Source organism: Girardinichthys multiradiatus, chromosome 6 (assembly GCF_021462225.1).
Source record: "Girardinichthys multiradiatus isolate DD_20200921_A chromosome 6, DD_fGirMul_XY1, whole genome shotgun sequence".
NCBI classification, from domain to species: Eukaryota; Metazoa; Chordata; class Actinopteri; order Cyprinodontiformes; family Goodeidae; genus Girardinichthys; species Girardinichthys multiradiatus.
In genome coordinates this window covers 2,405,306-2,417,713 of record NC_061799.1, presented here as the reverse complement: position 1 = coordinate 2,417,713, position 12,408 = coordinate 2,405,306, and the positions used below count along the sequence as shown (strand labels likewise).

General features: G+C 43.3%; 1 protein-coding gene across 1 annotated transcript in view; it reads left to right on the top strand.

The window, feature by feature from the left end:
* Positions 1-4,576: 4,576 nt before the first annotated feature.
* The window catches only part of blvra (biliverdin reductase A), a 43,914-nt gene continuing 36,082 nt past the window's right edge, over positions 4,577-12,408 (top strand). The window contains exons 1-2 of the mRNA XM_047367326.1: positions 4,577-4,894; positions 9,103-9,222. Coding sequence (XP_047223282.1) covers positions 9,104-9,222 — 119 coding nt within the window. The 5' untranslated portion in view covers positions 4,577-4,894; position 9,103. The remainder of the gene's footprint in view (positions 4,895-9,102; positions 9,223-12,408) is intronic.

The following is a 12,408-nucleotide window of genomic DNA, read 5'->3' as shown; positions in this document are numbered from 1 at the left end:
CGGCGATTCGAAAACATGTGAGTTTAAGGATGTTTTGCTCTGATTTTTTTTTTAATTCCTATAGGTTTTCCATTCAGGCTGTGTTGACTTTGCGTTGCTCCCGGACGTGTTGCGTGAAATCCTTTAGTCCCACATTAATGAGGGTGACATTTTCTGAATCACGAAAGAGCATCCTACATTTTGATACCTAATTTTTGCCAGTATAGTGAAAATTGAGCAAGTGAGGAGAGTTTGTTTGTTCTTTTTCAGGTTATTCAAAAACCTAGAGCGTACACTCTACCAACTGACGAATTCCGCCATAGGATTACATTATAAAATCAAAAACATGAAAAATCTTGCCTAAAATTTGAATTGCAATTGTAGAAGAACCGCAATAGATATCAAAAAGCTGAATCATTTGAAGATAGCTTAATGTCTTGTGAACATTTTAAAAGTTAAACGGTGTTTCTAGCTGAAAGTATGTAGAAGTAGTAAGCTGCGAAAGAGCACAAAGTTTTAGCTGAATTTTGCAGAATTTTAAAGATTTTCCATTCATTTCAATGGGCCAAAAATCAGCACAAAAAGCTGAATATTTTAAAAATTGTAAAAAGTATTAATACCAAAAGTCATAGCCGTAATGTCCTAAATGAGCTGAACATTTTAAAAGTTGAATGGCGGAAATAGCACAAAGTATGAAGGAGGAGATAGGTGCCAAAAAAAGTGTTAGATATAGATAATAACTAGACAAATTTGCATTTTCTGTGAAAATGCAGTGTGAATGCTGTAAGCTGAATTTTTTAGCTGAAAGCTGGCAGAAACAGCTGAAATTGACTAAAGATAATCTGCTGAAATTTAATGAATTAGAAGAAAACAGAATGCTAAACTCCTATTGAAAGCTAGCAGAAAGCAGCTAAGGTTGACAGCAGAACATCCGCTGAAATCCGATAAATTAGTAGAAATAGCAGAAACAGCAAAGAAAAACAGTCATCTTATATGTTTTGGCAGGAAGACTATTAACTATAAAACAATGTAACAAGGTGATGTTACCTCAAAAGTACTTGTTGAAATAGTTCTTGAAATGCAAGAACTGAAAAAAAACATTAAAAAAGCAGGAAAGAGCTGGACATAGAACAGCTGAAAAAGCATATACTGTAGCAAAAATGTAGACTAAGAAGTTGAATTCAGTACTAAAATATATTTAAAAAATGGCAGAAAATTCTGAAAAGAGTGAATTAAGAACAAATACCTGAAGAAACACAAAAACAAACAGGTAATGTCCTAAAAAGGCAATGTGTTTGTTCATCAGCTAAGAGAGAAGAGATGAGAAAGAGAAGCTAAAATGCTAACATTAGCAAATAGGCTATCACTAGCATGAAGGTTGATATTCATTTACCCCATCTACTATGCAAAAACAATGTATAAGCTAAAATGAGCTAAAATGCTAATGCTTACTACAGCCTATATTCAAAAGTCTATGATATTGCCCTTTAAAATTATTCACTCTTGTTCAGGTGTTGGAACAGCAGTAGAAGCTGTTTAAGTAGCTGACATCAAATGGTCGCTGTTTTGATTCTCCACTGGGACCTATGAAGACGGTCTTATTATCGTAAGTCACAGAGTAGTGGTTTCATTCTGGTTCTGAAGGCGTTTTTGGACCTGGTTCTGGTGGAGAGTCTCTAACTGGTTCTGATGGAGATTTCCTCTTGGTTCTGATGGAGTTTGGGTGTCGTTCTTGTGGAGATTCATTCCAGGTTCGGATGGATGTTGGACCGGGTTCTGATGGAGGTTTCTTTCTTGTTCTGATAGAGTTTGGACCTGGTTCTATCAGAACAAGGTCAAACCTATCAGAACCAGGAACAAAACTCCACCAGAGCCAGGTCCAAATCTCCTCTTGGTTCTGATAGAGCTTGGGTCTAGTTCTGATGAATGTTGGACCTGGTTCTGATAGAAGGGACCTCCAGATTCTGAAGGAGATTTGGACCTGGCTCTGGTGGAGTTTTGTTCCTGGTTCTGATAGGTTTGACCTTGTTCTGATAGACCTGGTTCAGATGGAGGTTTGTTCATGGTTCTGATGGAGATTTATACCAGGTTCTGATAGAGATTTATTTCTGATTCTAATGAACGTTTTTTCCTGGTTCTGATTGAGTTTCCATCTGATTCTGATGGATTTTAAACAAGGTTCTGATAGAGTCTGGGTCTGATAGAGATTTGTTCCAGGTTCTGATGGATATTGGACAAGGTTCTAACAGAGGTTCTTCCTGGTTCTGACAGATTTTGGACCTGGTTCTGATGGAAGGTTCCTAACTGGTTCTGATGGAGATATCCCTATTGGTTCTGATGGAGTTTGTGTCTGTTTCTGATAGAGACTTGTTCCAGGTTCTGATGTGCTAACAGCCTATATGCAAAACTCTATGAAATTGCCTTTTAAATTTAATCACTGTTGTCTAGCTGTTAGAACAGCAGTACATGCTGTTTAAGTACTCGACACAAAATGGCCGCCATGTAGTTGCTTCCTATGAAGATGGTCAAAGGGTTAGGGTCAGGTTTAGGCCATAGAAACGAATGACTATGAATGGAAGTCAATGCAAAGTCCCCACAAAGACAGTAAAACAGGGATGTGTGTGTGTGTGTGTGTGTGTGTGTGTGTGCGAGTGTGAGACACGGAGAGAATAGAGGCTCAATAGGATCTCAATAGGATCTCAATGCCTACAGCATTCACACAATAAAGAAAAACTGAAAAACAATGATAAACACTGATAAAACTAGCTCACGTGCTGTTTCAGAATGAAAGAAGCCGAAGATGCTAAAAAAAGTTTGAAAAAGTAATAAGCGATATTTAGCTGAAGAACATATGAAATAGGAGGCAGAAAGAAAAGAAAAAGGATTAAAAATGAGCAGAAAATGTGAATGCTGAATGAAGGGAGCAGAACATGCCAAAGAAATTTGAAAAAGTAAAATCCATCATGTAAGCATTTGCATTTTAGCTAATTTTAGCTTATACATTGCTTTTTGCATGGTAGATGGGTTAAATTAATATCAGCCTTCATGCTAGTGTTAGCCAATATGCTAAGGTTAGCATTTTAGCTTCTCTTTCTCCTCTCTTAGCTGAAGAACACATTTGGGGTTTTTTAGGCAATTTCTTGTTTGTTTTTGTGTTTCTTCAGCGTATTTGTTGTTAGTTCATTTTTTCTGAAATTTCTGCTATTTTTTATGTATTTTAGCACTGACATCAACTTCTTAGGCTATATTTTTGCTTCAGTGTATGCTTTTTCAGCTCATCTATTGCAGCTCTTTCCTGTTTTTTTTAGCAGCAAAAACCTCAGAAAATCGGTGCTGTTGTTTTTTTTTTTTACAGTAAATATTGGGTGAAACAAACAAGGGGCATCAAACTGACAAAATAATGAGCGAACTTATCCATAATAAAAATGGGTTTCTTTTCTAAATTAAATTATTTACCAAGTACAACAGAAGCAATTTGCTTTTGGAATTTCTCAAGAGTAACATCACAGCAAAAGCTGTATGTATCAAAGATTTAAAGGTGCAAACAATTTGAATAAATATTGATTGTCTCTTTGGAGGTTTTAAAACAGTTTGAAGGTTTAGCCATTTTGTTGGAACAGTAAAAATGGACATTCAGAGCCTCCATGTGTGGACAGATGTGGCTAAAATATCCTCAGTGCATCTGTCCAGAACAGTGCAGATTAGATTTACCTGTTGCTAAGCAGAACAAGCAGCTGCAGCTGGCAGACTACTGGATGTCTTCAACATAACTAATGATCTAGTTGAGATTATGGATTTATAAAATAAACGAGGTTGCACCACACTTAAATTCACACTATAATTCTGTAGCAGCTATAGTATCTACAGCAGCATTGCTAGGCAGCTTTGCTTTATTTCCATGCAGCTAGCCTAAAAAAACGCCAGACCATCAATTTACAACAAAATCCGAGCTGCAACATGCTCTATATCCAATGTTCCCAGAAAACAACTTTTAGAGCAGCTGTTTCTCACCAGGAATAAAGATACAGTCCAATAATGTATACTTCCATTTTCTAAAAAATATTTAAATAAGGGCAAACGTTATTTGCAATTTCATTCAAAGCTTAATTTTCCCATTCTGCTAACACTAAGAATGTAAAATACAATCAAGGTATTTTCTCAATTATATTTAAGATATCAACAGACAAGAGATAAGGTGAAAAGCTTTGACTTGGCTTCTAACCCTTTCCAGTCAATTAAAACAGGGATAGAGTGCTCCCATTTTATCCAGGGGTGGACTTATTTCTATGTTAATGGCGCAAATATAGGAAATTAATTGACACAATCTTAAGACTCAGATTCTGTTCGCACTTAAATTGTCCACATGATCCAACGTTCAGAGATCTGTCAGAAGAATTTGATCAAGGATTTTCCCTTTAAGAGCGATCTGAGTGTAGAATGTTTGTAACGCAGTCAACATAACTGAAGTGATCTACATTGTGTATACCGCCTGTTAAAGTGCCGCTTGAGATGTTTAGCAAAACCGGCCTATCAGGTACACCGATCGCTTCGCTGATAAGGGAGGTCTGCCTGTAGACACTCTATATAACGTGGATAGATTTAACGAACAGGGGAGCGCCACTTTAAAAGATCACGTGAATTACGCAACTCCAATATTACGTGTTTCCGCCATCTACAGGAGAGCTGGCGGAGCTCCGCTAGTTTGCAGAAGGCAGGCTGGGATGGTGCGCACCCACAGAGATAGTTCCGCCCCAGCATTTTGAAACCTGGAACAAGCCACGCCCTAGTTATCTAACGTCAACCGGCGTTTTTATATCACGGCTAAATTCAACTAACTAGCTGAGTGTGGCTGAAGATAACAAACAAGCGAGATCTTCATATTTAATATTGGACGACGTCTGTTAAACATAAGCAGGTAAGAGAACTGCACTGCGTGTTTTGTGTGCTAGTAGTGAGCGAGCAGTGGTGTAAGATAAAAACAATGTAGCAACTGCTTGCTGATGAGGCAGCACTTCAACAAATAGAATGCAGTTTTTGGTTTAAACAGTTATTTCTTACTTTTTTTCTTTGTTGACGGTATACAATAAAAAGCAAGTAGGAACGTAAAGTTGAACGGTTGCAAAGGAGATGACTAGTTCTCATTTTACAAAAGATTACATAACTTTGTTTTTAAACAAAACGTTATTGAATATAACAGGTGTACCCTATTAAGAAAATTCACACATAAAGAATCACATCTTCATCCTACCACAAAAATAACGATTGGAAAACAAGAAACAAGTGTATGTAAATGTAGACATCTTTAAATGTGTGATTCACAGAAAACCTCTAGTTAATGACATAACAATGCATGTTTTAAAGAATTACTTAATTCTTTAAAACATTAAATTTAGCTTTCAGCACGATTAAAGCGTATTTCCTCTTGTCATGGGGGTTTTGGTGACAGAACAGTCTTTAACCACCCACCGATGTAGTGGTTTTTTAAAGGCCTACGATAAGAACGGTGTCATGGCCACTGGTTCCATAGTAGAACTAAGTGCTGGTTTTGCTAGTTAAAGCTCCATTTGAACCCTCATATCAAGCTCCACTTAAATTCCAGTCATTTGAAGCAGCCCTGCTGTTAGCTGTGACATCTGCAAGAGTGAGTGATTTATCTGCTCTCTCTGTCACTCCCTCCTGTCTCAGAATACAGGCCACAGCAGCTGCATCCTCCTAACCCTAATTTTACACCTAAATGCATAACAAGCTCATTCAGGTAGAGAATGATAACTCCTAACTCTGGAGGAGTAAGCCATGTCACATCTCCTCTGTCCCAAGCATTTGCTCCTATATGTTACCGTTCATGACTTCAACTGTTACTTTATCACTACGGCAGAATTTGTATCAAGCCTCCCTGTGGTCAAAGATTATTCACAGCAGCACGTCTGTCATCTCAGTCTCAGCCCTGATCTGGTATAGATGCCCGAGCCATCTCAAGTGGCTCCTCTTGATGTGGAGGAGCTCGGCTCTTTTCCGGTTGAGAACCATGACCTCAGACTTGGAGGAGCTGACTATTATCCCAGCCGCTTCACACTCTGCGGCAAACCGCCCCAGCGCAGGCTGTAGGTCATGGGTAGAGGGGGCCAGCAGGACCATGTCATCTGCCATTTCGGGTCGGGTATTTCTTGTTGGCGGCCCTGGTTATGGTGTGGGACGTGTTTTGTTGCCCCGGTTGCCTGGTTTTGGCTGCGATCTGGCAGACCCTCTTCCCCACAATTTTTATTTTTAAATGCACACTACAACAACACACATCAACACCACATTAGAGCGGGCGGAAGTAGGCTTGGGGTCTTTTCACACCCCCATTTGCTGTTTGCCATCTGGAGTCAGAGGCCGGGAGAGGAAGTGGGCATTCTGCTTGGGATCTGGGCTGGGGTTGAGGTTCGGGTCTTGTGGGTTGTCTGGTGCTGGGGCTGGCTCTTCGGCCCTTTCGGGATCGTTTGGATTGCCTTGGATCTTGGGCCCTGGCTTCGGTGCCCAATCCGTTGGTTGGGGGGGGCGTCGGGCTCCGACGAGGGGGTCTTGGCCAGGCGGTGTGCAATGTTGATAGAGATGTGGCTTTGCTTTGGTGGAGGGGCTGGCCAGCTTGCTTGGTGCGGTGGGGTGTGCCTTGCGGGAGGGTGGGTGGCATCCTTGGGGCCTCTGGGGTTTGGGTATGGGGTTGGTAGGGTGCCCGGTCCTTGGCGTGCTGTGGTGGCCTTCCTCCAATACTTCCTTCTGTGACTCTTGCCCCTGGCCGGGTGCAGGGTTACGGTTGGCGGTCAGGTGGGTGGGGCGGTGGAACATGTCTTGTGCCCACACTGGGTCGGCTGATACGATGTGCTTGGCCTAGAGCGCTTGTGTGCTGCTCTGCTGGCTGTTGTGTCTGGGGGAAGGATCAGGGCAGTGGGCTAGAGGTTGGCATAGGGGACTGCAGCATATGGGATGAGGGTGTTGTGTCCTCTTCTTGGATGTGGGGTCACCGACATCTGGATTGGCTGAGCAGCGATGGTAGAGCTGAGCTGGATAATGTTTCTACTTGGGCTATCGTTGCAGCGGCAGTGATGTGGAGTGTCTGTGTGGTTGCGGGGGCGTGGTGGAGGACGCTGCCCCTGAGTGCCTGCGGCTGGCTGGGGACCTATTGCCGGGTGAGTTTGTCACGTCTTGGTGTGGTGTTGAGGGTTCCGTTGTGAGCTCGGTGCTCGACGGTGTCTGTCCTGTTGCGCCTGCGGGCGGGGGCTGGGGTGATGCTGCGTGAGGCCCTTGCCTTGATGTCGTGGCGCACTGTGTGGTGGTTGTGGGGTGTGTGTTTGGAGCGGGGCTGTGTGTGGAGCTTGCGCTGTGTTTCTTCGTCAGCTTGTCATGTCGGGGTTCATTTGGGGTGGGGGGCTCATGGGGTCAGGATCGGAATTCATTGGGGGTTGGGACTATTTTATTCTCTGGTGGCTCTGGTTGGCGGGCTTGTTTGGGCGATGTAGGCCCCTCTTTTGCACATGGCCACGTCTCAGGATGAAGATGGGGGTGGTTGGGTACTGGGTCAGGCCGTGGTGTCTGGGTCCGGGCCGAGGATGCTCAGGCCGGGCTAGCCCGGACCAGTTTCGGGTCCTGGGGCGGTCTGCCCGTCTCCACCCCCGGAGAGAAGGGGACCACCTCCTGGGTCTGGGGGCTGGTTGTTCCTATGGGGTACCTGGACCTGGGAGTATAGAGTATGTATGGGGAGTGTGAGTGAGTGTAGGACGTCCATTGTTGTTTGTCTTCACATTGGGTGCTTGGGTGTGAGTGTTTTTATGTGTACGCATGAGGGTGGGAATGTGTGATTGTGACTGTGTGCCTGTTTTTTGTCAGGTTGGGTCTTGGGGTGCTCCCTCTCCTGGATCAGTTTAGGCCCCCGTCAAATGTGGGGCCTATTCCCTCCCCGCCACACTACCTGCCGTTGGTTGGTGTCTCTCTCCGCCGGTGTGCATGTGGTTCTTGGTGTCCGGGGCTGGGTGCTTTGCGTGTGTGCTGGCTCACTCCCGGGCTGCTTGCTGGGGCCTGGACCCCTGGGCTCGGTCGGGCCTCTGTTTGGGGAGTGGTATGTCACGGGGTCTTGGGTCTCCGGGTCAATGGCTGGATCTGCACAGGTGTGGATGGCTGCGGGCAAGGCCTGTGGGCACAGAAGGGAGCTGCAGCTCCCTGGGGCTTCTGTGCTCTGGCAGCTGAGTGGTTCCCCTGGGGTTCTCCCCTGCTCCTGTCTGGAGGTGTTGCGGTGGTCCCGGCGGTGGTTCTCCTGGGGTTCCTGTGCTTTGGGGGGCCTTTGGATGTCTGTGGCTCGGATCTCCTCCGTGTCTGTCCGTGTGGCTCCTCGTGCTCACTATTGCATATTTTTATGGAGAAACCTTGTATACACAAGCGTGCTCACAATCAGACCCACAGGTGTTTAGATTCACTCGTTAACAGATACACAAATGTTCTATATTGAGTCGCATTTACCACTAAATACATCTTGCGTTCATAAGTACGGTGCACTTTTCGGTAAAAAGGTGGTAATATGAACATTTCTGCAGGTGTAGAAGCAAGCAGGGCGTTATCTTGTATTCTTTTCATCCTTCTTTCTTTTCTCCATTCCATTATCCTTCTCTCCCCTTTTCCATTCTGCTCCCATTTCTCTATTTTGTGCTTCTTTTTTTCCCTTTTACATTTTTGTCTCCATGTCTGTAACAATTGAAATAATCCCAAAGCATCCCAAAGTTTATTTTTATGAATATCAAGCAGAGCTGTAAAATGTTAGCTGTAATGCTCCACTTGTGAAAGTAAATCTGTTGGGCTTTTTCTTGGCACTCGAACATTTCTGAGAGCTACTCTGCCGGACAGGACACGGTAAAAAAAACAACAAAAAAACACATGGAAAGTGGATTGTGTATTTAAGTGAACCTCAAATATCATTTAATAAAAATTGAACGATGGACTGTTTAAAAGAAGCTGTGGTGTGGTGAAAGTTGTTTGCTGGTATACACATGGTAACGCCAAGCTTTTGAAATGTCTACTTACAATACACTTCTAATAATTACACCACAGGGAGTTTTTTGTTTCTTCTTCAGATTCAGTTTCCTTTGTCTCTGACAGTATGTTCGGGTCAGTGGTAGTTGGTGTTGGCAGAGCTGGTGGGGTACGGATCAGAGACATGTTAACCCCGCTGCCTGGAAGCGGTGCAGAGAAACTGACTGTCCGAGGATTTATATCCAGGTAAGAAACTTATGATTTGAGCTTACATAGATCAGGCATTACCTTAAGATAGTGACACTGAAGTCCCTAAAGGCCCTATAATTTGTGAGCATCTTGGGCAGAAAAAGAAATTGAGAGAGTGAACAAAAAAACATACAGTAACTGTTAAATGGTGAAACAGCCACTAGAATGCTGATCTGCTGAATGAACACAGCAGAAGATGCTCAAGAAACTGGAAAGACTTGAAAAATTAGCAACAATTAGCTGAAGAACACATTAAAATGTGAGAAGTAATCTGAAAGTGAAAACGGGAGATAACAGTTGAATTATTTTAAAATGCAGAAAAAGATGAAGGGAACGATAGCAGAAGGATTTCAAATTGAAGAAAAATGAGTGCCCAGCCTTAAATTCCAATGTAATAGGCAGAACTCTAATTTATATAACAATTCAATTCAGTTTTATTTACAGGTCCTTCTCAAAATATTAGCATATTGTGATAAAGTTCATTATTTTCCATAATGTCATGATGAAAATTTAACATTAATATATTTTAGATTCATTGCACACTAACTGAAATTTTTCAGGTCTTTTATTGTCTTAATACGGATGATTTTGGCATACAGCTCATGAAAACCCAAAATTCCTATCTCACAAAATTAGCATATCATTAAAAGGGTCTCTAAACGAGCTATGAACCTAATCATCTGAATCAACGAGTTAACTCTAAACACCTGCAAAAGATTCCTGAGGCCTTTAAAACTCCCAGCCTGGTTCATCACTCAAAACCCCAATCATGGGTAAGACTGCTGACCTGACTGCTGTCCAGAAGGCCACTATTGACACCCTCAAGCAAGAGGGTAAGACACAGAAAGAAATTTCTGAACAAATAGGCTGTTCCCAGAGTGCTGTATCAAGGCACCTCAGTGGGAAGTCTGTGGGAAGGAAAAAGTGTGGCAGAAAACGCTGCACAACGAGAAGAGGTGACCGGACCCTGAGGAAGATTGTGGAGAAGGGCCGATTCCAGACCTTGGGGGACCTGCGGAAGCAGTGGACTGAGTCTGGACTAGAAACATCCAGAGCCACCGTGCACAGGCTTGTGTAGGAAATGGGCTACAGGTGCCGCATTTCCCAGGTCAAGCCACTTTTGAATCAGAAACAGCGGCAGAAGCGCCTGACCTGGGCTACAGAGAAGCAGCACTGGACTGTTGCTCAGTGGTCCAAAGTACTTTTTTCGGATGAAAGCAAATTCTGCACGTCATTCGGAAATCAAGGTGCCAGAGTCTGGAGGAAGACTGGGGAGAAGGAAATGCTAAAATGCCAGAAGTCCAGTGTCAAGTACCCACAGTCAGTGATGGTCTGGGGTGCCGTGTCAGCTGCTGGTGTTGGTCCACTGTGTTTTATCAAGGGCAGGGTCAATGCAGCTAGCTATCAGGAGATTTTGGAGCACTTCATGCTTCCATCTGCTGAAAAGCTTTATGGAGATGAAGATTTCATTTTTCAGCATGACCTGGCACCTGCTCACAGTGCCAAAACCACTGGTAAATGGTTTACTGACCATGGTATCACTGTGCTCAATTGGCCTGCCAACTCTCCTGACCTGAACCCCATAGAGAATCTGTGGGATATTGTGAAGAGAACGTTGAGAGACTCAAGACCCAACACTCTGGATGAGCTAAAGGCCGCTATCGAAGCATCCTGGGCCTCCATAAGACCTCAGCAGTGACACAGGCTGATTGCCTCCATGCCACGCCGCATTGAAGCAGTCATTTCTGCCAAAGGATTCCCGACCAAGTATTGAGTGCATAACTGTACATGATTATTTGAAGGTTGATGTTTTTTGTATTAAAAACACTTTTCTTTTATTGGTCGGATGAAATATGCTAATTTTGTGAGATAGGAATTTTGGGTTTTCATGAGCTGTATGCCACAATCATCCGTATTAAGACAATAAAAGACCTGAAATATTTCAGTTAGTGTGCAATGAATCTAAAATATGTGAATGTTAAATTTTCATCATTACATTATGGAAAATAATTAACTTTATCACAATATGCTAATATTTTGAGAAGGACCTGTAGTCGGTTACACACTCAGTCATGGCATTGATGTCCTCTCCATGTGGCTGGCACAGTGCGTCCCAGTCTGTATCCTCAAAGCAACCTTGCAGAGCTTCTTCAGCTTCCTGTGACCATTTTCTCACAGTCCTCTTTATTACAGGTTGCCTCTGAACAAGGGGCTTATATTTCGAGCAGAGAAAAACAAGATTGTGATCCAATTTGCCTAGAGGAGGTATTGCTGTAGAGATGTATGAGTCCTTGACATTTGCATAAAACAAATCCAACGTTTTGTTTTCGCTGGTAGAGCAGCTGATAAACTGTTGAAACATTGGAAGTGTAGCAGAGAGTGAAGCGTGGTTAAAATCACCAGAAATTACCACAAAAGCATTGGGGTTTTGTGTCTGTAGCTTAGCAACTACTGAGCTGATGGCATCACATGCAGTGTCAGCAACAGCGGAAGGTGGAACGTAAACTGTTGCCAAAATAACACTGGTGAACTCTCTGGGTAAATAATATGGATGAAAACTTACTGCCAACAGTTCAATATCTGGACTGCAGAGATGACACTTAACAGTAACATGTCCTGGATTACACCATCTGTTGTTCACAAGTACTGCCAGTCCACCTCCTTTACATTTGCCGCTCCTCTTTAAATCCCTGTCTGCTCGTATGGTCAGAAAGCCTAGCAGAGAGACGCTGGAGTCGGGGATATGATCCTGCAGCCATATCTCAGTAAAACACATGATACTGCATGCCCGGTACTCTGGCTGGGTCCTTTGTAGGGCTTGGAGTTCATCCAACTTGTTTCCCAACAATCTCACATTGCCCATCAAAATTGACGGAAGAGATGGTTTGAACTTCCTCCTTTTCTCTCTTCTATTAGCTCCTGCTCTGCATCCACGGCGTCTCCTTTTCAACTCATCAGGGATTTGGGGTTGTAGCTGAAGTATTATTTGAGCTTTTGAGATATTAATCAGCTGCTCCCGGTTGTAAGAAACAACCCCGTTGCTATGGCAATGCATCATAGCAAATGTCCAAAAATAGAAAGTCAGTCAGTCAGTCATTTTCTACCGTTTATTCCATAGTGGGTCGCAGGGGAGCTGGTGCCTATCTCCAGAAGTCTATGGGCGAGAGGCGGGGTACACCCTGA